Below are 25,000 nucleotides of genomic sequence, written 5' to 3' on the forward strand. Positions count from 1 at the left end.
GCAAAAAAATTCAGAAGAAGTTACTTTGATTTAATAATGTGCGAATTTACGCCTGACACCTTCAAGATTGACGTTTCTTAGCTTATTCGGTGACATTTTTAGTCTCTAGTTTTACAGTATTTCTACTTCTTAATTAGTATTTTAGCATTTTGTACCCTAGTATTCTAGTATTGTAATAGTCTAGTACCTTAATATTTTAGTATTTGAGTAATTTGTTAATTTAGTATTTTCGTTATTGGTATTTAGTTTAACAGGGCCATAAGGGAGAGTAACGTTTTTTCTACTGTAATTATGCATCCTATAAATAAAGTGATCTAAAGTGTTTTATGTTTTTCGTGATTTCTTTTTATCGATCGCTAAGGTATTTTTTTTCTGATGGCATTTTCATTTAAGAATTTCTCCAAAACAAACTTTACTGCTAATTTTTTTTGTTTTTAAAATTTGCGCGCAACTCTGGGTTTGTTTGTTTGCGTTGTCATGGAAAATAATCCTTTTTCGGATTTTGCGTTTTTCTGACTGAGATCCGAGATCAGAAATCCGGTTTTAGAATATCCCAGAAAAACGCACCCCTAATCTGTTCTTTAATTTAATTCCAGATGATAGGCGCCCGACATCGTATATTAAGGTGATTCCCTAGAAATAGAAGTTGTCATAGATTTCCGATGAAGCTTCGCACACTGTTGTAACATGTCAAGGAGATGGTAAAGATGTAATAAAAAGGAGGGAGTCATCCTGCTCGATTCCATGGTACGACGCAGACGAATACGGCTATTTGAGCTACTTTGACAATTGCCGCGCACCCCCAATGTTGGACAAATTTAGCTCGATTCATTGCCGTGACATTTACATCTTCAGTTCCCACGGCCTGCTCCCGTCTGACCTTATGGCTCATTCAATAGAGCAGCGGTGATCTAACCAGAAGGTCTTGGGTTCAATTCCCACCCTGGTCAGAGTTTTTCTCTGTCGTTGTGTGGGCCCATTTCCATCAGTAGGGCCAACGCTCACATGGTTCATATGGGTATAAAACTAGCACTTCACATCACCCTATAATAGTTAAGTCTTTATAAATTTAATCTAACATATAAAGCAGAGCGTAGTGTCATTCTATGGTTAATTCAAGTACGTACCTGAAAAATGTATTAGAATGCCTTTCTGAGTACTGAACACTCCAAAATAGATTTAACTTTAGTGTGGGCTGTTCGACTCGTAATGGCTCCTTCCGTACGATTTTATGAAATCGCGAAAAAACTGGCCATAGATTTTTGCTGATTTTTCTCTACTCCATGAAGACATTGTTCTCAGCCAATACATGAAATACAAAAAGGAGTTCACCGTACCCGTTCAGGAGAAAATAGCCATTCCTTGACGGATCACTCCTTGCGTCAATGAAATCGGCCATTTTATCAATGTGCCCCGCCCTACTGCGCGCGCCAATGACGCAAGAAATTATGCGCAGTAGGGTTGCGCAATGCAAAACCAATGAATCACCTTAAATTTCCCATAGTTCGTTCTAACTATGGGAAGGTAATGTGAGTGCTTCGCAGCAGATCTTGTAATTTATTGATGAATCTCACTCACTTCAGAAAAGAAGGTATCAAAAACAAGAGGTAATAATCTATTTTTAAATCTATACATAAATAGTAGAATTTGATAGGAGAGCAGATCATGTAATTTAATATTTAATTTAAAAAAAAGAACTTGAGTGCTCATGGAATTTTGAGAATGTTATGAGGCGCAATGCTTTTTTCTGTAAAACAGAGAGAGGTTGTAAAGTAGTTGGATTATGGTTGCCCCAGGCTATAGATTAAAAAAGGGTCTATCAGAGCATAATGTAGGCTAATTAGGATAGTGATGTCTACATAATAACGGATTTTAGGAAGTATTTCAAGACTTATCTTCAACTTTTTTGAAATTTACTTGACCTGTAACTTCCATGATAAATTTGAGTCAATAAAGGCACCACGGTATTTAATACACGTTATTTATTATCAGACTGAAATCACCAGTTATCGTTTTTCTGAGGGGGGTGAAGTATGACGAAGCTTGATTTTTCTGTTTTTAGTGAGAGCAGAGCCATATATTTACATTATTTAATTGAACGTTTATGTAATGTTTTAAAGTATCAATATCTTTATGTCTGTAGAACCATTTGCCCGCACCCCTTTCAACCGTTGTTGAATCAAAGTTGAGTCGGTGTTGTATACTTTGCTTCAACAATCATTCAACATTTCTTTTCTTGTCGTGAATGTTGAAATGAAGTTGAAGCGGTTTGCCCCTCACTTTCAACATTGTTGTGCATGCGCATGCGCACTAATCCGTCTCTCAATGACGTATCCATGGTAACAACCGCGTGTTGAATCAAACGTTGATGATTCCCCACCCCAGGAGTCAACTTCGTCCAACAAAATCGAACGAAAGTTCTGAGAGAATGTCGAAGCCGTTTGCCCGGCCCTTATGAAAGTGAAACCGGGTAAAAAGAATGTTGTTTTTTTTGGTTTAAAAGGTTTTTCACACAACCCCATGGATTGTCTGTATATTATCATGTATATTATATTTTATGTAAAGTAATGCTAATTATATTCAGGGTCAGAATTACAGTGAAAATTTGGCAGTTCTTTTATCACCCACGGACCTTTCTCTGGCCTGATTCTAAGACGGTCCAGGTCACTCGTGTCACGCACTCTACTCCCTTCCCCGTCTGATTTACTTCGTTGGAAGTCTTTTTCCTGACGTTATATACATTGTCTGATTCCCACCAATAACAGGGAATGGTATATTTTCACAAACCTGAGGAATTTAAGGAACGTGCCTCAGGTGAAGACAGCATGTCAGAAGATGCCAGAAATCTTGATGTAGATATTGACGGTGCTTTGGAGAGAGCTTGCGGCGTGTTTGGGGTCTCTAAGCTTTTCCCTCAACAGAAAAAGGCGATAAAGGCTTTTATTTCCAGGAAAGATGTGTTGGTAAACTTGCCAACGGGGCTTGGCAGTCGCTCATATTCCAGATTGCTTCGGTGGTTCACGCTGATCTTTCCAACTTCAACAACACATTTGCTGCGAAGCCAGTTATTATTATTTCGCCATTACTGAGCTTAATAGAAGGCCAGAAAAATTCCCTACGGGCGTTAGAAACCAAACCTGGCTCCGTGTGGCCTGCGATACGCACGATGGCAAATAAGAGAGTCGAAACTCGCTTTTACGCGATTTGAATAAATTGAATATCATCTAAACTACTGTTTAGGCCTATGGGCAGTAAATTAAGACGTTTTGGGTGAAATTATCAAACAGTAATATCTCGAAATTTCAGTGCTTAACCTCACTGTTTTTCGTTCATTTTTTAGGGATTTGATGAGAAAAGTGGTGCGAAAAGGGTCGGGTAATAGTCCACAACCTCGGACGCTTTGCTGTGGATAGGAAAATATTGTGATGTCGCGTACAAATCAGTTTATCTTTATTTTAAAAACTTATATTTATTTGAAAATTGAAACAAAGTAAGGTATTTTTTAGAAGAATGCTTCACCTGTGTGACTTTAAAGTATTTTCAGGAGAGACTAGTGGGAAAACTCTGACCCTTCAACTGTTCGTCTTCAAGCGATAGCTTTTACAGTTAACATTTTTCGTTTATCTAAATGTTTCCTTAACTGCATTTTGAATTATCTACGGAGCATGGAGACTTCAAGTTCAGCATGATTTGAACGTTTAATGTTGTAAGTTATTGAAATGTGCAATGTGAGGTCAAACATGATTGGTAAAATCATCAAAGACATTTCAGAAAACAAGATGTGAGTGCGACTGCCCAAGCTCGGATCATTACTCTTAATAATACTTTTAGATAAAGTACATTGGAAAACTGGGGGTGATGAAGTGTTGTGGTTTGCCAAAGGCGAGTGTGTTTTCAGTCATGTAACCAGCGGTCACATTTGTGAGATTAGACAAGAAAAGATATCTCCTTGAAAGTATCATGTAAGTGGCCATTTCGCGTATACTTTCCCTTGAATATTTTAACAGTAGAAATCGGTTAATGCAAGAGTCCATCATCCAAGAGTAAGATTTACCCAAATTGCCCTAGTCCTCATCGGCGCCAGAAACGTGTCTATCTTGAAAACCTAGTTTCACGGATAGACCAAATCGGCTAATTCAATGTTGTACCCAATTCCTTTGGGAATAAAAAGTTTTGTTCCATGTATTTCCGTATGATTTAAATGTGAATGCTTCATTAAAATGCAAATACAAACACAAAGAATCTTATGCCCCGTGCACACGTATCCGGCCGGAGATTTTTGTATCCGCATTAAAAAAATGTGCGGATACAAAAATCTCCGGATACGTGTGGACGGGGCCGTAACTCCGTGAGATTTAAATTGGCTACAACATTGAGAGTTAACCAATTTGGTCTATTGTTTATTTTCCCGCAGAACTTGATTTTAAAATGAACACTTTTCTGACGCTGATGGGGACAAACCTGATACCAGATTCTTACTCTTGGCTAATGGACTCTTTCTATTGTTTTATGGCCAATTTATATTGTTTTAATATTCATGCTTAAATAATTAAGAAAAGAGGGACTTTCTTTGACCAAAAACATATACATTTCTAGGAATGGATCATATTATTAAATACATTCTGAGGCTTTCAAATAAAAAAGGTCTTTTTAAAGTTCAACTCTCGGCCCCGAGATCGTATGTGGCTGAATTTCAGTCGATCTCAATCTGACTCGGAGGGTTTTTCTCCGGGTATCCGGTTTTCCTCCCTCATCAAAATCGACTCCGGGCCTATTCCATCAGGCTGTGCTGCTGTGCTCCGAGGTCATACATGGGTCGTGTTCAGGGGCCGAGCGCCTAGCCGGCAGCACTGCTCCTTCGGTCCGACCTCGTTGAGCTGCGCCCTTAGTAATTCAGTCTCCGACTGCGAGAAAGGGCGATTAGCAAGCAGGTCAGGCATTAGGTTACGTCAAAGTGAAGAAAATGACCTGTGAATATTTTAACAATAGAACTCGGTTAATGAGCCAACCAACAGCAGTTTAGTCTAACTCGGAAAACGTGCCTTTGGACCACTAAAAGCTTATTAACTAATTTTTATTGTTTTAATATTCAGGCCTTAATATTTAAGAAAAAGGAGGATTTTATTTTACCAAAATCTTATGCATTTTTAGAATGAAAAATATTAAAAATATTCTGAGAGCTTGCAACGAAAAGGCTCTTTTTAAAGTGGAGAAAATGAGGTGAATTTAAACAAAACTCGGTAAATGAACTAAGCAACAGACGTTTGGTCGAAGTGGGAAAAACACGATTTTGGAATTCCAAAAGCTGATTGACCAATTTCTATTGTTTCAATATTCAGGTAATAATCTTCAGAAAAGGAGGATTTTCTTTGACCAAAGTCATACACATTTGAACGACTGGAATATATTAAATATATTCTACTGACTCGGAAAAACGCAAGTTTCGACCTCCAAAAGATCATTCACCAATTTCTATTATTTCAATAATCAGGCCTTAATATTTAAGACAGGGATGACTTTCTTTGACCAAAACGATATCCATTTCGAATAATGCAACATATTAAATACATTTTGAGAGTTTGGTGGACAAAATGACCTGACTATTTTAACAATGGAATTCGGTTAATGAGCCAACCAACAGCAGTTTGGCTTGGACCTCCAAAAGGTTAATTAATCAATTTCCATTCTTTCAATATTCAGGCTTTAATATTTTTAAGAACAGGAGCATTTTCTTAGACCAAAATCACATATATTTCGAAGAATGAAACATATTAATTATGTTCTGAGAGTTTGAAATGAAAAGGCTCCTTTTAAAATGGAGAACATGACCTCTGAATATTTTAACAATAGAACTCGGTTAATGAGCCAACCGACAGCAGTTTGGTTTAACTCCGAAAAACGTGAGTTTGTATCTCTAAAAGTTCATTAACCAGTTTCTATTGTTTCAATATTCAGGCCTAAATATTGAAGAATAGGAGCAGTTTCTTTGACCCAAAACGTCTGCATTTCAAAGAATGGAACTTATTAAATATATTCTGAGGATTTTGAATGAAAAGGCTTCTTTTAAAGTGGACAAAATTACCTTTGAATATTTTAACAATAGAACTCGGTTAATGAGCCAACCCGACAGCAGTTTAGTCTAAGTCGGAAAAACGTGAGTTGGGACCTCTAAAAGTTCATTAACCAACTTCTATTGTTTCAATATTCAGGCCTTCATATTTAAGAACAGGAGAATTTTCTTTGACCAAAATCACATACATTTCAAAGAATGAAACTTATTCAATATATTCTTGGAATTTTGAATGAAAAGGCTCTTTTTAGAGTGGACAAAATGACCTCTGAATATTTTAACAATAGAATTCGTTTGATGAGCCAACCAACAGCATTTTGGGATAACTTGGAAAAACGTGAGTTTGGGCAGGCTCCAAAAGTTCATTAACCAATTTCTATTTTTTCAATATTCACACTTTAATATTTATGAAAAGGAGGGTTTTCTTTGATCAAAAACATATACATTTCGAAGAATGAAACTTATTTAATATATTCTTGGAATTTTGGATGAAAACGTTTTTTTTAAAGTGGACAAAGTGACCTCTAAATATTTTAACAATAGAATTTGGCTAATGAGCCAACCAACAGCAATTTAGTCTAACTCGGAAAAACGCAAGTTTGGACCTCCAATAGTTCATTAAGCAATTTCTATTGTTTCAATATTCAGGCCTTAATATTTAAGACAGGGATGAGTTTCTTTGACCAAAACCATATGTATTTCGAAGAATGGAACATATTAAGTATATTCTGAGAGTTTGAAATGAAAACGCTGTTTTCAAAGTGGAGAAAATGACCTGTGATTATTTAAACAATAGAACTCGGTTAATGAGGAAGCCGACAGCAGTTTGGTCTAACTCGGAAAAAAGTGAGTTTGGATCTCCAAAAGCTCATTAACCAATTTCTATTGTTTCAATATTCAGGCCTTAATATTTAAGACAGGGATGACTTTCTTTGACCAAAACCACATACATTTCTAAGAAAGAAACGTATTTAATATATTCTGAGAGTTTTAAATGAAAAGGCTCTTTTTAATGTGGAAAAAAGTGACCTCTGAATATTTTAACAATATAATGAGCCAACCAACAGAAGTTCAGTAAACACGGGAAAACGTGAGTTTAGACCTCCAAAAGTTCATTAACCAATTTCCCTTGTTTCAATATTCAGGCTTGAATATTTAAGAAACGAAGGGTTTTCTTTGACCAAAAACTTAAAAATTTCTAATAATGGAACGTATTAAATATATTATGAGAGTTTGAAATGAAGACTCTTTCTAAAGTGGAGAAAATGACCTCTAAATGTTTGAACAATATAGAACTCGGTTCATGAGCCAACCGACAGCAGTTTGGTCTAACTCGGAAAAACGTGAGTTTGGATCTCCAAAATTAAGCTCATTAACCAGTTTATTGTTTCAATATTCAGGCCTTATTATTTAAGTATTTAAGGAAAGGAGGGTTTTATTTGACCAAAATCACACACATTTCTAACAATGGAGCATATTAAAAATATTCTGAGAGTTTTAAAACTAAAACGCTCTTTTTAAAGTCGAGAAAATGACCTCTGGATGTTTTAACAATGGCATTCGGTTAACGAGACAACCAACCATCAGTTTGGTATAATTCGGAACAACGTTAGTTTCGACCTCCAAAAGTTCATCAACCAATTTGTATTGTTTCAATATCCAGCCTTTGATATTTAAGAAAAAGGAGGACTTTCCTTGACCAAAAAAAAGACAGTTCTAATAATGGAACGTATTAAATATATTATGAGAGTTTGAAATGAAGACTCTTTCTAAAGTGGAGAAAATGACCTCTGAAATGAATATATTAACAATACAATGTGGTTAATGAGCCAATCAACAGCAGTTTGGTATAACTCGGGAAAACTTGAGTTTGGATCTCCAAAACCTCATTAACCAATTTCTATTGTTTCAATATTCAGGCTTAAAGGGGCTAGGTCACGCTATTTTAGGTAATTTTGTTTAATTTTCTTAATTATGAGCTCTGAACGTCAAATTGGCAGAGCAAGAGTCTTTCATTTGCAAAATCACAGCCACAAACAACTGAGAATGATTTTCCAGCTTTGTAAATGACATTTTGATATAGACTGATATAAATTTGAAAAAAGGTGGGCCGATGTTTTTCAAATCTACCCAAATTCAATCCATTTCAATCCTCTCCAGTTTTGTCCATCCATGTCCCTTCTTGGCTTCCCCGTGTTTTGTTAGAGTTATTCTATAGTTTTGAACATTTATTTTGATATTGTAGTTAATTCTATGACCATTCGATCAGTGCTGAAATTGCCTAAAATTGCGTGACCTAGCCCCTTTAAATATTTAAGAAAAGGAGGCTTTTCTTTGACAAAAATCATATTCATTTCTAAGAATGGAACATTTTAAGTATATTCTGAGAGTTTGAAATGAAAAGGCTCCTTTTAAAATTGAGAAAAGTGACTTCTGGATATTTTAACAATGATGGAATTCGGTTAATAGGCCAACCAACAGCAGCCTGGCCTAACTCGGGAAAACGTGAGTTTCGACCTCCAAAAGGTCATTAACCAATTTCTATTGTATCAATATTCAGGCCTTAAACGATGAGCATTCACCAAGGAATATCCCTTTTTTCACGTGTAGGGCCCGAACTTCCTCTCAGAGCACTTTGGTTTAGATGAAAGATGACGTCACGGACTGCCTGAGGTCTTGCTTTGGACAATATTTGGTTTGAGTAATGCCGGACGCTCAGTCACGAAAAACATGCATCGAAAAAGTGCATTTTCATTGGGAATTTCGAACTCAAATTTGGCATGCGTGTTTATTGGCCTTCAACGATCACGGAAAGTAAAAAAATTCGTCTTAGTAGCACTTTAAGACAGGGATGACTTTCTTTGACCAAAACCATATGTAATTCGAAGAATAGAACATATTACGTGTATTCTGAGAGTTTGAAATGAAAAGGCTCCTTTTAAAGTGGACAAAATGATCTCTGAATATTTTAACAATGGAATTTTGGATCTTGGGGCTTGGTGACTCAGAATTCCAATTCGGTCGATTTGGCTGGAGTTAACTGATTATAAGAATACCTGCAGAGCTGCTCGAGGCACGTCCGACCCTTGCAGCGCAAATTTGCTTGTAAACATAATTTCCTTTGGTTTAAACGTATTCTATAAAAGAGTAGAGGTTTCCTTTAAATAGCGAATTAACTATTGTTTTAACAATCACCCAATTCCGTTTGTCACGCTGGTGAAAGATTGGTGTTAACAGCAAGAAAATTCTTTAAAAATTGTTCTCAAGTATTCGTGAACAAATACTTTTCAGGATTATGCCACCTAGCAACATCATTGAGAGTAATGTGCTTGCATGAGCAAACGCCAAGTGAGGACGCTTCGGGCAACTCGGTTCCGGAGACTGGGCTTGACATTGTTTGCTTTAGGTTGGGGCAACTCTTGTAAAAGACACCTGAGAGAACACATCGCTGGCTCACACGTCATGGGTTTCTGGTAGAAGTGGAATCTTCTCGACGATTTTCCTATGAAACAACAACAAATCGTAAACATCTCGCTGTGTTTGAGCGGGGTGTTGTGTGTTCTTTTACCAAAAAGGGCAATTTTCAAAGGAGAGCTGAAAAAAAATTGCTTTGATGTTTCATCTATATCACGCTTCAAGATTGATTTTTAAATTCCCGAGTAATGATTCACTCAAGAAAGTTACTTGATTCTGATTGGACGAGAGTAGTACGATTTATCCCAAATGTGAACTCTGCCAAGAAAGCTACTGTGGCTAGCACACGGAGTAGTCAATTGCTATTTTAAATAAAAACGACGGGCGAAATCTAAAACAAATGGATGAACGTTTTTCATTGCTGAATGAAAAAAATCACACTTTATTCTCGCACTACGTGCTTCTTTTAGCTACTCCTGATTGTTTCAAGTTCTCAAACTGGACTCGCCTAAAGGCTCGCTCAACTTTGAGAACTTTCAAGACATCTTGATACCTTTGCCTACGCAAATTTACAGCCAACCAGAGGTGACTTATAAATGCGCTTTCCCGCTCAAAACACGAGCTGTTGGCTCATTTGATCGGCCGCGTCTACTGTTGTAATTGGTCAAAGTAAATACTTTGATTTGTACTGAATGGTACTCAATGGAAACCGCTGTAAATATTTACTCACGTTATATTGGCCAACTTGTCATCAATGCTCTCCAGTGGGTCTGTTTCCTTCTCTCTTTTCACTACTTTTCTCATAAGGTTCCTAAAATGAATGGAATAAAAACCTAGTAATTTCAGTAACAACAGTTTTACGATTGAAATAATTAGTGACTGCTATTGGGGGAAGGTTTGATCGTCAAGGTGGTTCTCGTTTCTGGGGTTCTTGCTGAGCAGTTTGATTTGTCTTTGAACTTCAAGATGAGATCCTCCTGTTGGACCATTAAAATAAATGGGACTTTCCTTTCACTTGATGCTATAAGGGGCGACAATTTAATAGAATCTACAGCAAACCTCGCCTGCTCTCGACCTGCAAATGTTACTGTGTTACTTACCTGATGTTTGTCAACTTTTCTTCTATAGTTTCCCACGGATGGCTGTCGTCGCTATACTCCAGCATTTCTAAGAGACACAATCGCCAATAATCAGCGATTCTGCGTATTCACTGAGCTTATATAATTTTTCTTGAAAAATAATGAAAATTGTACGGATTTCACCAAAACGATTCAGTCATTTTGCTTCCGAGGGTAGGGAAGGAGTGGGAGAGGGGATGGATAATTGGAAAATGGTTTCGTCAAGTCACAGAAAAAGACACAGAACAACAGCATGATGACCTCGGAAAGAGTTGCACGAAATTACTCTTTTCAAGGTTGCTAAACAAAGAGGTTTATCTCTGGCACAACACAGAAGTAATTACACTGTTTTCGTATTGAAGTTAAAAGTCAATGTTTACCCTTTGCTAATTCCTTTTCACTGATCCAGTCGCCATCTTTATAACTTTTCACCCTTAAGTTCTGAACAAAACAAAAACCGTATTACCCACCTTGTCATATCGCAAAGAAAACCCAGACGAGTTAACTAGAATTTTCTGTGGTCCTTTTTATTATACTTAACAAGGTGGTTCGAATCTTCGAGTCTAAAAGGAAAGGAACTTTATTTAAGTGCCTAGTCGTTCGAGCGCTGGAGCACTAATTGGGGACACTGTAAGCTGAAATTAACAATTAACTTAGTCTGTGGATGATCTCCTTGCCTTGAGAGTCTAATTATTCAAAATCATTCAAATACGCAGTACTTTCTTGTAATGCGGTTAATAACATGGGCTGACAAATTACTCTTTACTTTTGGCGCGAAATTTCAGCGTTAATCTATAAATTCACATGCGTAATTACAATGTTAACATGGGAACTTTTCCGACAGTGCCAAAATGGCGTCTTATGAACGTTATTTGTCAATTGCGTGAAATTATTTGATTTTGGACAAAAGGCGCGTGAAATTATTCCCTAATTTCACTCGTCACCATTTGATTACCCATACTTATTATGTTGTACAAAGTGATTTCAGCTTTCTTTTGTTTGTGGATTAAACCTTAGACTGTGACCACTCCAAGTTACGGAAATATACTTTCCGGTGACGCTGTTTATTATGTTGTTCAAGGTGGTTCTGCCTTAAGAGACTGCAGATGAAATCCTAATTAAGTGCTGCCATTAAAAAGAAAGAAACTGGACAGTTAGTACTTACCCATCTAGCAAATCTACTGTATTCCAAGCGAGTAGCTATCCGCATAGTGTCGATCGCGTATTGTAGCTTTGCTGTTCTCTTGGCCTCGCTGTAAGTGTAACTCATCTGGGCGATAAGGATATTCAATAGAATCACAATCACCATCACCATGTAGGACAGAAGAATAAGAATGGCAAGCCACCTGATGAGAAACAAAAGAACTTTTTCTACATTATAGCAGTTTAAAATTCATCCCGGTGTAACCTTAACGTGGGGACATTCAGGAATGAGGAGTCGCCCTACACGGGAACAAGATCAAACTAGCAGAAACGATCTTTACAATTTAATTTCAAACACGACTCTCTCAAAACTAAGTGCCGATACCCTCCGGTGTTTCACAGGAGATTTCTGTTCTGCACCTTAGCGAACTGACCCCTGACGCTAGGGTAACGCCCGTGGTTTTTATTCTTTAACTTAATCATGTTTTAAGGGCCCACTGACATATTTTTGGGGGTACGTTGGTAAGGATGTAATGATTAAGTAATTTGAGAGAATTGGGCATTATTTTGGTCAGTTTCCAACTTTTGTAAGCCAATGACCCTAAATATGACAATCATACCACGCCCATGGTCACGTGACCAATAAAAGAAAACTCTAAATTTGTCTCCATGCTACGCAAAAGGGGTAGTTTCTAAAGAAACTGTGGTGCTGCGTCGGTGGGGAAGTAGTATACAAAAATTTGGTTTATCAACGGAGTTGATAATGTAAATTGACCACCGTACAGAGATTCTAAAAGCTGACGTTTCGAGCGTTAGCCCTTCGTCAGAGCGAATCGAGGGATTATGGGTTACGTGTAGTTTTTATAGTAGAGTAGGAGCTACGCTATTGGTGGTAACATGGCAACGTGAAAAGTAGGAATATATTAGTTAAATGAAAAGCGTTCGTTAATACCGTGAGGATTAAGGGTGCCGATTTGAAAGATGAACACTTTCAAATGCGCGCGCTCACGATGCAAAACTTGTCTTTTCATTGTTAACACTAGCAAGATATCGGGACCTAAGCGATCTGTTAAGATCACCGATCGTTTCACATGTACCTCCGCAAATGTCATTTATTGCATAACCTGTACGTTATGCAATAAATTATACATTGGTGAGACAGGTAGACGACTAGGTGACCGATTCCGCGAACACCTTCGCGATGTTGAGAAGAATGACAAGGATGCATCCAAGCCAGTCGCTCGCCATTTTAATCTGCCTAACCACTCCAAAAAACACATGGCTATCTGCGGCCTTTCCCTACATCTAGGTACGACGGAAAGCCGCAAGAATCTGGAACAAAAATTCATCTTTCAAATCGGCACCCTTAATCCTCACGGTATTAATGAACGCTTTTCATTTAACTAATATATTCCTACTTTTCACGTTGCCATGTTACCACCAATAGCGTAGCTCCTACTCTACTATAAAAACTACACGTAACCCATAATCCCTCGATTCGCTCTGACGAAGGGCTAACGCTCGAAACGTCAGCTTTTAGAATCTCTGTACGGTGGTCAATTTACATTATCAACTCTGTTGATAAACCAAATTTTTATTTAATGGATGGTTTGATAATTTGCATTCGTTTTTGCATCCAGCCAAGCATGGTTTTCTTTTTATTTTGAAAATTGTTCTTTTTAAAGACATAACCAAATAAACCAATACTGAAATACCCATAACTTTTTCAAAAAAGATGATTTTAAAAAATCAATGCTTAGCTATATTCTGTATTTGGGGGTGAAACGTGCCATGTAAAAGAAATTTAATTCAATTTAAAACCGCCGGAAATTTAGCTTTTTTCTCAAACCGGAAGTCAGTTCGTTTACGCATGCGCAGTTGATCTGAGAACGAGCGGGAGGAAGGGCGAGGAAAAACCTTCGATGGAAACAACAGTTTGTGCGGTGACTTTTGCTTGTGAGTGGGTTTCTTGTCAGCTCATGATAATGATGACGTCAGTTACCGGAAGTAACATTTCACTTCCTTAGCAACGCGCAAAAAATCCGTCTGTGGGCCCTTAAGGCCGTCCTTTCTTGGCTTCTAAGTAACCCAAGGTACTCCACCTGAATTTAGAATAGTCTTCTTCGACAGGCTGTTGTTCAGCAAGAGCTCGAACCGCTGCCAACATCAACCAGGCGTAATTGCTTAAAAAAAATAGACCAAAACGAAATTAAAGAGAAATAAGGACAAAAGAAACTACGTGTTGAAAAAAACAGTTTTGTATTATATTACATTAAACAAAATTACACGAGTCACATTGGACGGGTACAATTTTACCCAAAAGAGTACTCTGTGGAGCCGCGCCCGTAATCTAGCCATAGCAACCACGCGCGTAGGGAATAAAACAGCAAAACTGAAACAAAAATGGATTGCAGTATTTTTCTAGTTATAATAAGAATTTTGAGAACTTTCAAATTGTCACTTGTTCTTATTAATTCAGAATTATGCAGAAGATTGCTTTCCTGCAGCTGTTCCAGTGGGCCCTTTGTAGCTGGCAATCACATGGTGCAGAAACCGCCATACTGGAGAGCAAATTGCCCACTGGGACATCTAAAACAAAGAAAATTCAAATTAAATTGCTTTGTTTTTGACGTCCCAGTGCGCAGTTTGTTCTCCAGTATGGCGGTTTTTTGTACCATGTGATCGCCAGCTGCAAAGGGCCCATTCGGAATTGGCGATTGAATGGCTAAGGCCCTGTCTTTCTCATCCAGTCAAATGCGAAACCAATTGTTCGCACGCGTTAACCTGTTCTTAGCGCCGGGAGAATGTATTTGATTTGCAATGCAATCGGCTCATTTCAAAGTTAACGCCTTCTGTGATCTGTACTCGTAGACCAGTAAAACAATCTCCATCAACATGATAGATAAACAGACCCTAGGAAACACTTTCTGAACTAAGCAGAGATAATTATAGTTCTGCAGTCACTTTCTTGAGTTGGCATCGTCGTCTATGCTGTCCCGCTAAGCATCACTAACTCACAAGGATGAACGCAACAGAAACACTTCGAAATGGAATAAAAATGACATAAAATTACCTGAAGTGTTCTTGAGACCCTGTGGCCTTAAGCGCCATGTACATTGAGCCACAAAATCCAAGACACACGATGACAAATACAACACAGAAGCGAGACATGTCTCGGTATATGATCTTGGCAAGAGTCTTGCTGTACAAACCAGTCGTTCTTCAAGGAAAAATGACTGAGTTAGAATACAGTTAATCGAAACCAAAGCGCTTTTCTGTTGAAAAGTTTGGCCAAGCATTCTATAAATCCTCTCAGGTCCTGTTTCAACGGCCGTTTTATTAATTTAATTTGATATATCAGACATCACCTCAGCCTCGTTTTCAAGGCGAGTCGGACACTTAAGCCTCGTTTTCACAGCGAGTTTAACATATTAGAGCAATTTCAATTCGCTTTTGTCACACGGCCGCCATCTTGTCCCGGGAGCCCAAAAAAGCTTTGTTCTACCACCAGCCTCGCACTGCAAACTATGGGGCTGAGAGTTGGCGTGGTAAAACAACGCTTTTTTGGTCTTCCGGGACAATATGGCTGCCGTGTGACAAGGGCGAATAGCAAAATTTTTGGAATGGGAATTAGTAATTATCGGACTTTGCACTTGGAGTCCAGATAATTTTATCCGGTGGGTAAGTCACTGTCTAGCAGCTTCAGTCTGCGTAAAGATTTCAGTATTTGCCCATGTAACTGTACTGTCACATCTAAGTAAAGGCTGCCGCGAAAACCTTACCCAACGTTTAACATAGAGTATATTTTACACTCCGTATAGTGACTTATCCACTGCATAAAATTATACAGCCTTTGAACCGCTGAGACCAGAGATCTAGCTGAGCGACCCACATAACTCGTATACTAAGAACACGGGATACATAAAGGAGACAATTTAGTATCAAGATAATACCTTGTTACGCAGGAAAACTTAAATAGCCTGAGAAAATTGAACAAGTATCCGAGTCCAGCGACACTCCATTGAAAATCGTTTTCAGCAAACCGAAGAGGAATCACAAGGATGGTCAAGATCAAACCGAGCCAGTCAAAATAGTTATACGGATCCTTGAAATAAGTATGCCACTCCCTAAAGGAAAGACAACTTTAAAACAGCTAATTTATAAACTTGTCTTTTACTACGGAAATTGGTACATTCAGATTCGGCCATTTGTTAGCTCGGTTTTTCTGTTGTTGGATTTGGAGATTCTTTCACGGATCGCGTTTTTCTTCTCTTTAATTTCTTTCGGTTTTCAGGCAACATAAAATGTATTATATACTTCGAAGTCTAAGTTTTCCGTTTTTGGAAAATTTTTGTTAGAAATCGAGGTTTTTGTAGGCCCCTGTTTGAAGATAACGTTCTTCCTCCGCCCAATACAACAGCTGAAATCAACGCATTCGGCCAATGAGCATTCAAAAACAATGAAACCAAGGCTAAGCGCGTGAAAATAAAGAAAGTTTTCGTCCTCCATGTGATTGATTTAGGGTTTTGCTAACAAATCACTGGTTTTAGCTGATAGATTTTCTCGAAACAGTCAGAAAACCACTCAGTGCAGAAGTTGTAGCCATTTAGTTTACAACAGATAACAGTATCGTTTAAATCGCCGCAAAATTAGTTTTTAACTCACCGTTCCGCTTGGTTGACCTCCTCGAAAAAGTAAAACATAAGAAAAATGATAGAGAGAACTTCACAGAACAAGCGCAGGCCATTGGCTTTGCCGCTGTATTGTGTTGGATCGTCTTGGGTTGCGCCATGAATAAGCGCAAAGGACAACACAGTTAGGAAGAGAACGTAGAATGCTGCCTGAACGCTGAAACAACAACAAAAAATGACTTAAACGGAGACAGGATGGAAAAGAAATTTAACTCAAATTCAGGCCAGATGGCTAGGATGCGCAAATATTAGTGGGGGAATAGGAACGAATTAAGAGAATACGATGAGAATTGGGGAAGAAAGGACAGCGAAAGAAAAACGGAGAATAAAGGAGAAATAAGAATTCAAAGGAAAACTGGATGGGGCAGAATATTAAGCAACAAACAAGGAAAGATAAGGGATTATAGGAAGGAATCTAAGGGTAAACATTAAAAGTAGGAAGAAAGTAAAGGATGGAAAAATAGAGGTAAGGCGTGAGATGTCGACTGATGGGTATTGAATGGGCGATAACCAGGCCAGAGATCAAAAGCAAGTACGTGAAACGTTTACTGTCCTTACCAAAACCAACGATGTGCAAACTTGTTCCACTTCCTTGAGACAAGCATACGAACCACAGGGTGCTGAATTGCTTCCTAAATAAACGTGAACGAAAGGCAGACTGATAATGCCTGTCCTCAAAAGCCTGGTTTATGCCAGAGACTATAGTTTTATGCTTACTTTTGCTGGCTTCTAAAGGTAAAAGAACTCAAGGAATGATATTTCTCCCGTCTTTATCACGATCAATCATCTGCAACGCATTCGACGAATAATATACTTTCAAAGGTTTACTGAGCAGAAAGAAGCGGACATTCAAGAGACTATCCTATCACTGGCTTTCATCTTACCAAAACCGAAATAAGATGTTGACAAATACTCTTTCTTTTTAAGTATTTAAACGGAGTATTCACGAAGAAACTAGAAGCTAATCATTTTCAAATTTGTGCTTCAACATACCTCCTGTAGTACTTATTGTATTACTTATTGTACCCCTATTAGGAAAGCTGTTTGGTTGATGTAATTCTCGCAACATTGTTTTCTCTCCATTTAGACGCTCTCGGAAACGGTGTGCTTAAGGAGGCTCGAACCAGTTTCAACGCTTCCAAGTGACGCTCTTATTAGAAGGATCGGCACCACAATGTTGTATCATGTATTAGCAATATTATGGTACCAAATGAAACACGAATTATTGCTGAACAAGATACAGTCATTATTGCGACGTAATATGTCACCGTGGCAACGGGCAAGCCTCGAAAAACACCCTTTATTTTTTCATGAGTTGCTTATATCTCAAAAACGAACTCAGTTACCCTCCTTTTTTATTTCTTAAAAGTAATCAGAAGGGCATGATGAAACTTTCTACAAAGTTTTAAAAACTTCTGTCTAGTGGATTCAGAGCTATCTTAATTTTCTGATTTTTTTAAGGCAGCTATGAATCCTCAAGACAGAATTTTTTCAAATTTTGCCGATAGTTTTGTCGTCGCCTTGTAATTACTTTTCAGCAATAAAAAAGGGGGCTCGCCGAGTTCGTTTTTGAGATATGAGCAACTAAATCCAAAATATAAGGTGTTTCTGCTGGCTTTCCCGTTGCCAAGGTAACTTATTACATCACAATAATGATCACATCTTGTTTGGAAATAATCGGTGTTTTATATGGTACCATAACATTGCTGTTACGTGATACAGTGTTGTATCGTTATTCGATGTAAACAGAGAGTCTTCCTAAGTATTGAAACGCTTTCGAGCCTCTTAACTAATTAATAATATACATGAAAAAATTACTCCATTCTGATTAGATTGGCTAAGAGAAATACATTTTTCAGGTAACATAGTAAAGAAGAGGTTATTCATTGCAAAAATTAGTAATAAACCAAGCATTCTGATTGGTCAATGAGAAAACTCAGAGATAGCCACGCTTTGAGCAAGTTACATGGAATTACTAAGAGTTTGGATTGATTCATTGCGCTGTTTGCACCTGCTGTGATTGGTCGAAGTAAGCACTGCGGTGAAAGCTGCTCTATTAGCCACTGTCATATAACCAGCAATGCATTTTGTGTTCCCCACAAATCTTGCATAAACTATTGACAACTATTCCCAAGTGCATTTGAAAACAATAGTTTATGCAAAATTTGTGGGGAAAGCAAATGTATACAATGGCGGATCCAGGGGAGGGGCCCGGGCGACCCGGGCCCTCCCCTTATTTTTGGACCAAAGCCACCAAAACACCAAACCTGTGAAAGGGCAAAAACAAAATGTTTGAGAGCGGGCCCACACCTTACCTCCACGTCTAGATCCGCCAATGGTATAGTGGGTTGTATGAAAGTAGCTAATTGTTCTTCAAACAAGACTAGCATCAAACTATAAATGGCGATCACCTTTTCATTCTTTTGTATTCATGTTAAGAGGACCTACAGCCCTCATTTTGAAACCAAATTTTTTTTTAAATTTGTTCGTCGCGGCGAGGCGAGAAAGTCTTATTATCAATAAAACAGACGAATATTTTATTTGGCAGCCATTATGGAAGAGGTCAATGTCTGAAAAGTAAAGGCCTTGCCAAACTCTCGCAACATTTCAACGAAACATCTTACAACATTAGGGAGCTTAAGCACGCGCATTGAGACGCGGACGGCAACCGGAAGAGAACATTTCGCGTACCAGGACAGTGGTGTCTCCCGGATTTTTAGACTAATGATCTCTAATAGAGAAAATATATTTAGTTATGTAAATGTGGTTGTGTGAAGACAAGTTAAAAAGGGAAAGCAGCTCACTTTCGCTTGCCCTCCGCGTGTCAAAAACGCGCGTGCTTAAGCTCCCTATTGTTGCATGATGTTGCGACATGTGTTGAACGGGCTGGCCAAACGCAGGCAACATTTTCAACGCAACATGTCGATGTTTATGTGCCCCAGTTCTCTGGCGCGCAACACGCAACAAGTGGACCTAGCGCGCATGCCCTACTGCAACAATGTGGCGTGAACGTGGCCAAACGAGTGCAACATCCAAAATGTTGCACGAAAAATTTGACCATTTTCAAATATGATCCAACATCATCCAACATGGTAGCCAAACGTATGCAACATGTTGTGCCCAACAATGTTGTAAGATGTTGCGATAAAATGTTGCGAGCGTTTGGCACAGCCCTTAAGAATATTACACCATGTAATAGTCAGGAGATGTCCAACGTAATCATTACTTATGGAAATAATGGCGATCGGACTGACATTTCCGGATATTGGTTGATTTGAGGGAAAGCAAAAAAATATGAGTAAATTCTCAATCAAATAAACCAAACGTTACCACAGAAGACAGAATTAAGGTTAGTGACAACGTCAGCCCGAGAGGAGGTCTCAGGCTAACTATCTCCAGTTTTCCCTTTTAAGCGGAAGAAATCGTTGAACGGCCGCTAATTCCTACGCTTTTTCAATGGGATTTTGAAATTCAAGTAGATTCGATAACGATAAAAGGGAAATCTGTAATACATATTACAGATATACGGTTTACGGTAAAGTCGTTATGGTAATCTATTCATTCTCAAGAAGCATTTCGAAAGTAATAAAGCATCTAGTTGTTGATAGCGTAAGCGAAGTTGCCTCCGTAGCTCAGTGGTTAGAGCACTGGTCTTGTAAACCAGGGGCCGAGAGTTCAAATCTCTCCGGGGGCTTTGCTTTTTGTTTCCCTTTTCGACCGAACGAAATTCTCCATCTTAATCATTCGATCTCGTTTAAAAACACTATAATGCTTCACTTGTTGCGATTTCAAGCGCACTTGTTGCGATTTCAAGCTCAAAAGTTTCATAAAATTAAACGATTTGACAAAGGTAACAACGTTTTTCAGAAACGAACGCTTCTTAAGATCACCATCAACCCAACTCTTCACTAGATTTTCTATCATTAATTCCCAAAACGATTTCAGTTTTTTTTGATACAAATTCAAAACCTTAACCTTTCACAGTTACAGCAGTTGGTGAACTAAACATTGCCTTTGATAGAGAGTTGGATCTCGATCAACGAAAATGTTCCCATAAATAGGTACCAACACTTGTTCCATATCTCGATGGAATTGGATCGTCTGGGTGAAAGAAGTCCTGAGAAGGACTGTTGGCAGTCACGGTTGGAAATTTAATAGAATGTAGTGATGCTCTGGCCTGTGTTGTGATTGGTAGTGGGAAAAGTAATGTGATTGATTGTGAAGATAGTGAGTGGTGATTTGTGAATTACTATTTTAACACTAATTCCAAATAAAATTCCGTTCTCTTTGTAAGGGATGTCCCTAGACTCGACTCTACATCAGAATTAATATTGAAAGAAATAAAGACAAAGAATCAACAACTGTCTAAACTATGATAAAATGATATATGAAATGGATCATATATGAACTGCGGATATGAAATCAAGTGAAGCTAGGATCCTCGCAGTTATGAACGCAATTTTTGCAATTGCATAGAGAAGCCTGACCCCGTTGAAGTCCTGAATTTTTCAGGCTTCTCTACGCAATTGCAAAAATTGCGTTCATAACTGCGAGGATCATAGCTTCACTTGATGTATAAACCATGCTCGTCAAATGGGATCAAAATGTCGAAGACAGATATTTCCATGCCGAATCGCAAGAATTATTTTCGAGTTACAGTACTATAAGCTCATGACTTTAAAGCGTTTGACTCTGGTTAAGAGCCGGGGTTTTCATTCATATTTGGGCATAAAATTGGTGTCTAAAATCCCCAGCTTTCTTCCAAGGAAAAGAGTTGCAAGTTGCACACTTCAAGGTCGTGTGCTTCTGCCTATGTATATCTAAAAATATCTATGTTACAATACCCTATATCTATGTCCAAAACTGCGATCTATATAACCAAATTGCAATATTTATTGACATATATTTAGTTATCTTTTCGTTTCTATATCGACCCGACTTCGTGCACTTTTCTCGAGAAAAACATAACCCTAATGATATATCTCCCATCTTTTAAGACAAAAATGAATTCAGTCTTCACATAGCTTACATAGCATGTGGATTGCCTTTGCCTGCGAGGCAATCTGGCCCGGACCCAAAGTATCACGACTCCTACGACAAAAGCGGTCTATTTAAGGATCGAGAGAACACAAGTCTTCAATTCCATCACGTAATCGCTGTCAAATCCATAACCTGATTGATATTGGAACTGACTTGTGTTGACAAAAAAAACTGTCAATCATAAAATAGGATAGCCTGAAATAGAAACCCGTTTTTCTTTTTCGATTGATTCGTTGCCGTTTCGTTCGAAATAATAAAATAATAAAATGATTTAAGGTTCTAGGAGCAACAATTTTCATTCCACAAAATTCTTTGGCCGTTTGCTAGAAATATTCCAGTTAATTGTAATGATATATGTCTTAGTAGGATAGGTGTATTGTGAATATTTTCCTTTCAGTATCTATAAACGATACAAAGACTGCCTTATCACAGTTCCACTTAAATTTATTTGCGAAATATAATCGCTATCGCATAAGCAATACGAATAAGCTCGATATTAGATCTGTGTTATCGGCTGGAATCTGATCCGTCTGCTTCCGCTATCAACAAACATGTTCGGTAGAAGTCGTAGCTCTATTTTCAATTCAATTACTTCATTTCCTCCTTTTTTATACTCATGGCAATAGTCAAAACTGACAGTTAAGAATTAGAGGATATATAACGCAAAAGGCAAAAATATAGAACTAAGGAGCCACGAAAAAACGTTGTAAGTGTAAGGACGAAGAAAACGTAACGCCTCAACAATGAAGTTAATGTCATGAGGGTTAAGTGGAACTCTGCCAGGCAGCCGCCGCCATGCACGGAAAGACTTTAAAAGGTCAACTGACGGCAGAATAATAAGATTTCAACCTGTTTGAAATAATAGTCCACGGAATGGTAGTCAAGTATAACGTGGAATTAGCAAACACCAACTTGTAGAGGAATATCCTAATTTGAATGAACGCCGGACTCATTTATTATTAATCAGCAAGTGTTGGGTCGTGACTGAAAAGCAAAGTATAGGAGATATAAGACGTTCATAGATGCCACGGAAGCGCCAAAACTATTCTAGATTTGAAGATTAAGTGATGATTTTAAATACTTTCCATTTTTTCCTAATTTGCACTCTTGGCTATACTGGCTGCAGGAGTAGGTTCTGCCAACTTTCCAGATGCCGGATATTAAGATGCCTATTAATTTACAGAGCCAAAACCGTCATTATTTGGAAATACGCGACACCAAATATCAAAGACGCTTACCGAATAGACTTTCCGAATGAATAGATTTTTCTGAAAATATTTTACGTTACTTTTTATTAATAAAAAAGGTTAATTCCCTCAGGACTAACCAAGGGTGGTAAGTTAAAGTCGCAGCTGTTTCATTTTTGCTTTGAAATTTTGAAATGCAGTAAGGCTAATCTAACGAAAAACGTTTGTGGAAACAAATGAAGCACAACGAAAAGCGTGATAAAACCGTTACAGAACTAAAAATCCCGAGTCATATACCCATTATACAGAAATGCAAAAAATTGGTCCAACATCCAATAAGTGCACCGTCCTCAATCATCCAATACAGTTATCGCGGATCACGTAAACAGAAAGGCTACTCTACTGACAATTTAACAATGTTTTAGTCTAATCTGCTAAAGTCAACATTGGAAAATAAGCAACTCGATTCATCAAAATCCTCGATAAGAGGAATGTAAAATACTTAAATAATGACAAATGAATACCAAATTTAAATAGTATACTGCCAACTTGAAGGCTCTAGGCAACCGTTAATATGGTAGCATCTAGTAGCTTGTCCAACTCTGTCATCTTCGTCGGTAGTCCACTTTTCTACTTTGTTCGATAGAAAACCCCAACAATTAAGGAAGCCCTCAGTTATGTTGAGACTCCCGTACAATAGTTCCTCGATAACGCAAAGGGTAACTCAGCCATTTGGGTCTCCAGACCGATTTTCTGACCCTTTTATCAATGAAGCGTAATGAGGCGTAGCGAAATGAAGCAAACTACTGACAAATGCACGATTCACGGTGTCAAGCAGTTTCCGTATACTCTCGCGAGTGTTTCATGTGGCTTTACGTGCGACAAGTTTTCGTTTAACTCGAAGAACCCTGTGTTGGATCTGACTCGGTCGACGACACTTGCATAATTATCTGAAAAGCATCTGACACATTGTATTGCCTTTTCTTCCGGCAACGACACTTTCTAAACTCTTCTCTGAACGCTTTCCTGTATCTTGGAATTCTCCACGCGTAGACAAACGGATTTAAGCTGCAGTTCACCAAAAGAAACTTATTTGCTACATAAAGGAAAAAGCGAAAGCTCTCTCTTAATGCGAAGGACGGTTGAGCTACCAACATATTTTGAGCAATATACTGCGGAGCAAAGGTGACATAAAATAAAATCAGAACAATAAGAAATGCGGAAATCATTCTCCTTTCTCTTTCTCTGTGTACAACTGTCATTTGTTCATCACTTCTGCCAGATATGTTTCGTACTTGTTCGTTATGGCTTCGTAGGGCGTAGTACGTTCTCCAGTAAACTGCAGACAGAACTAAAATAGGAAGTGTGACGTGAAGATGGCAATACAAGAGAACAAAGACGTTCTGGGGCAAAACCATTGCTAAACTAGAAAACAGAAACGAATATATCCAGATGACAGCAATGAAAACTTTGATCTTCTTTGGAGTTACTCGCATTTTATAGCGAAGAGGGGATGATACCGCAAATAAACGATCAAACGCCATCACAGATATCGTACACGACGCTACAATATTTGTGACAACAGCAGCGAAGGTTATCACAAGTCGCGATCCCGACAGTTCTCCTCTTGTTCGGCCGAGAAATAAATTGATGTCATAATAAAGACTTCCACACCCTGTCACCAGCCCTGTTAAAAAATCGGACACACTCAAATTGACCACTAACAATGTAGCAGTCATTCTCCACAACTTCCTTCGATGAATCGTGTAAAGCAAAATAACGTTTGAGAACACGGCTGGTGTAGCCAAAAGAAAGCTCAGAATAATCTGCGATACCAGAAAGCCTCGAGGGATAATGTTCGAGGCTGCAGAACTCGAATTTGACATGGCTGTTGTTCAAGTAATAGTCAAAGTCCGTATCAAGCTCAGCTGTAAGCGCGTGAATGTAGTCGTTGCCAGCCAATTTCTGTTCAACTCACTGGTATTTGATTCGGTACCAAAACGTGTCAGCCTGCGTGCCACTTTAAAATGCAAATATTGTCAACGGTGATATTAGCTTTCAGATTCTAAGGGCAGTGTACACGTCTGTCTCTTTTAACAGCTTTCTTTGCCAGTAGAGTGAAATAAATTCTTAATGACAATGAATTTGGAAATGACTCATTATTGATGACATCTTCCGGCTGTAACCCTAAACCCAAACGAGTGGACGTACACACGATCTAAAATCATCGTAAAGCTACTGATCACTCCTTACTGTGGCAGCTTAGGAGTGGCGTAATTCTTTCTAAATCTGCAAGTTGCACCCAACGAGCAAATTAAGCCAAAAGCCTTTGAGAGA

General features: G+C 38.3%; 3 protein-coding genes and 1 non-coding gene across 4 annotated transcripts in view; 2 read left to right on the forward strand and 2 right to left on the reverse strand.

Annotated features, from left to right (window-relative positions):
- LOC138023096 (uncharacterized) overlaps positions 1-3,413 on the forward strand; it is a 44,078-nt gene extending 40,665 nt beyond the window's left edge. Inside the window, exon 14 of the mRNA XM_068870128.1 lies at positions 3,341-3,413. Within this exon, the coding sequence (XP_068726229.1) occupies positions 3,341-3,413 (73 nt within the window). The remainder of the gene's footprint in view (positions 1-3,340) is intronic.
- Positions 3,414-7,835: 4,422 nt separating this feature from the next.
- The window catches only part of LOC138022863 (transient receptor potential cation channel subfamily A member 1-like), a 35,204-nt gene continuing 18,039 nt past the window's right edge, over positions 7,836-25,000 (reverse strand). Inside the window, exons 6-15 of the mRNA XM_068869849.1 lie at positions 16,995-17,068; positions 16,411-16,593; positions 15,699-15,872; positions 14,819-14,965; positions 13,848-13,928; positions 11,768-11,948; positions 10,983-11,043; positions 10,585-10,651; positions 10,215-10,295; positions 7,836-9,572 (exon numbers count right to left, since the gene is read on the reverse strand). Coding sequence (XP_068725950.1) covers positions 9,524-9,572; positions 10,215-10,295; positions 10,585-10,651; positions 10,983-11,043; positions 11,768-11,948; positions 13,848-13,928; positions 14,819-14,965; positions 15,699-15,872; positions 16,411-16,593; positions 16,995-17,068 — 1,098 coding nt within the window. The 3' untranslated portion in view covers positions 7,836-9,523. The remainder of the gene's footprint in view (positions 9,573-10,214; positions 10,296-10,584; positions 10,652-10,982; positions 11,044-11,767; positions 11,949-13,847; positions 13,929-14,818; positions 14,966-15,698; positions 15,873-16,410; positions 16,594-16,994; positions 17,069-25,000) is intronic.
- On the forward strand, positions 20,058-20,130 carry Trnat-ugu (transfer RNA threonine (anticodon UGU)). Its single transcript has one exon. It is a non-coding gene; the product is annotated as a tRNA-Thr (tRNA).
- Positions 23,067-24,883, reverse strand: LOC138023662 (adenosine receptor A2a-like). The gene has a single exon (XM_068870705.1). It carries the CDS (start codon positions 24,547-24,549, stop codon positions 23,557-23,559), a length of 993 nt encoding a protein of 330 aa, XP_068726806.1. The 5' UTR covers positions 24,550-24,883; the 3' UTR covers positions 23,067-23,556.

The sequence above is a fragment of the Montipora capricornis genome, chromosome 11 (genome assembly GCF_036669925.1).
Source record: "Montipora capricornis isolate CH-2021 chromosome 11, ASM3666992v2, whole genome shotgun sequence".
Lineage (NCBI taxonomy): Eukaryota > Metazoa > Cnidaria > Anthozoa > Scleractinia > Acroporidae > Montipora > Montipora capricornis.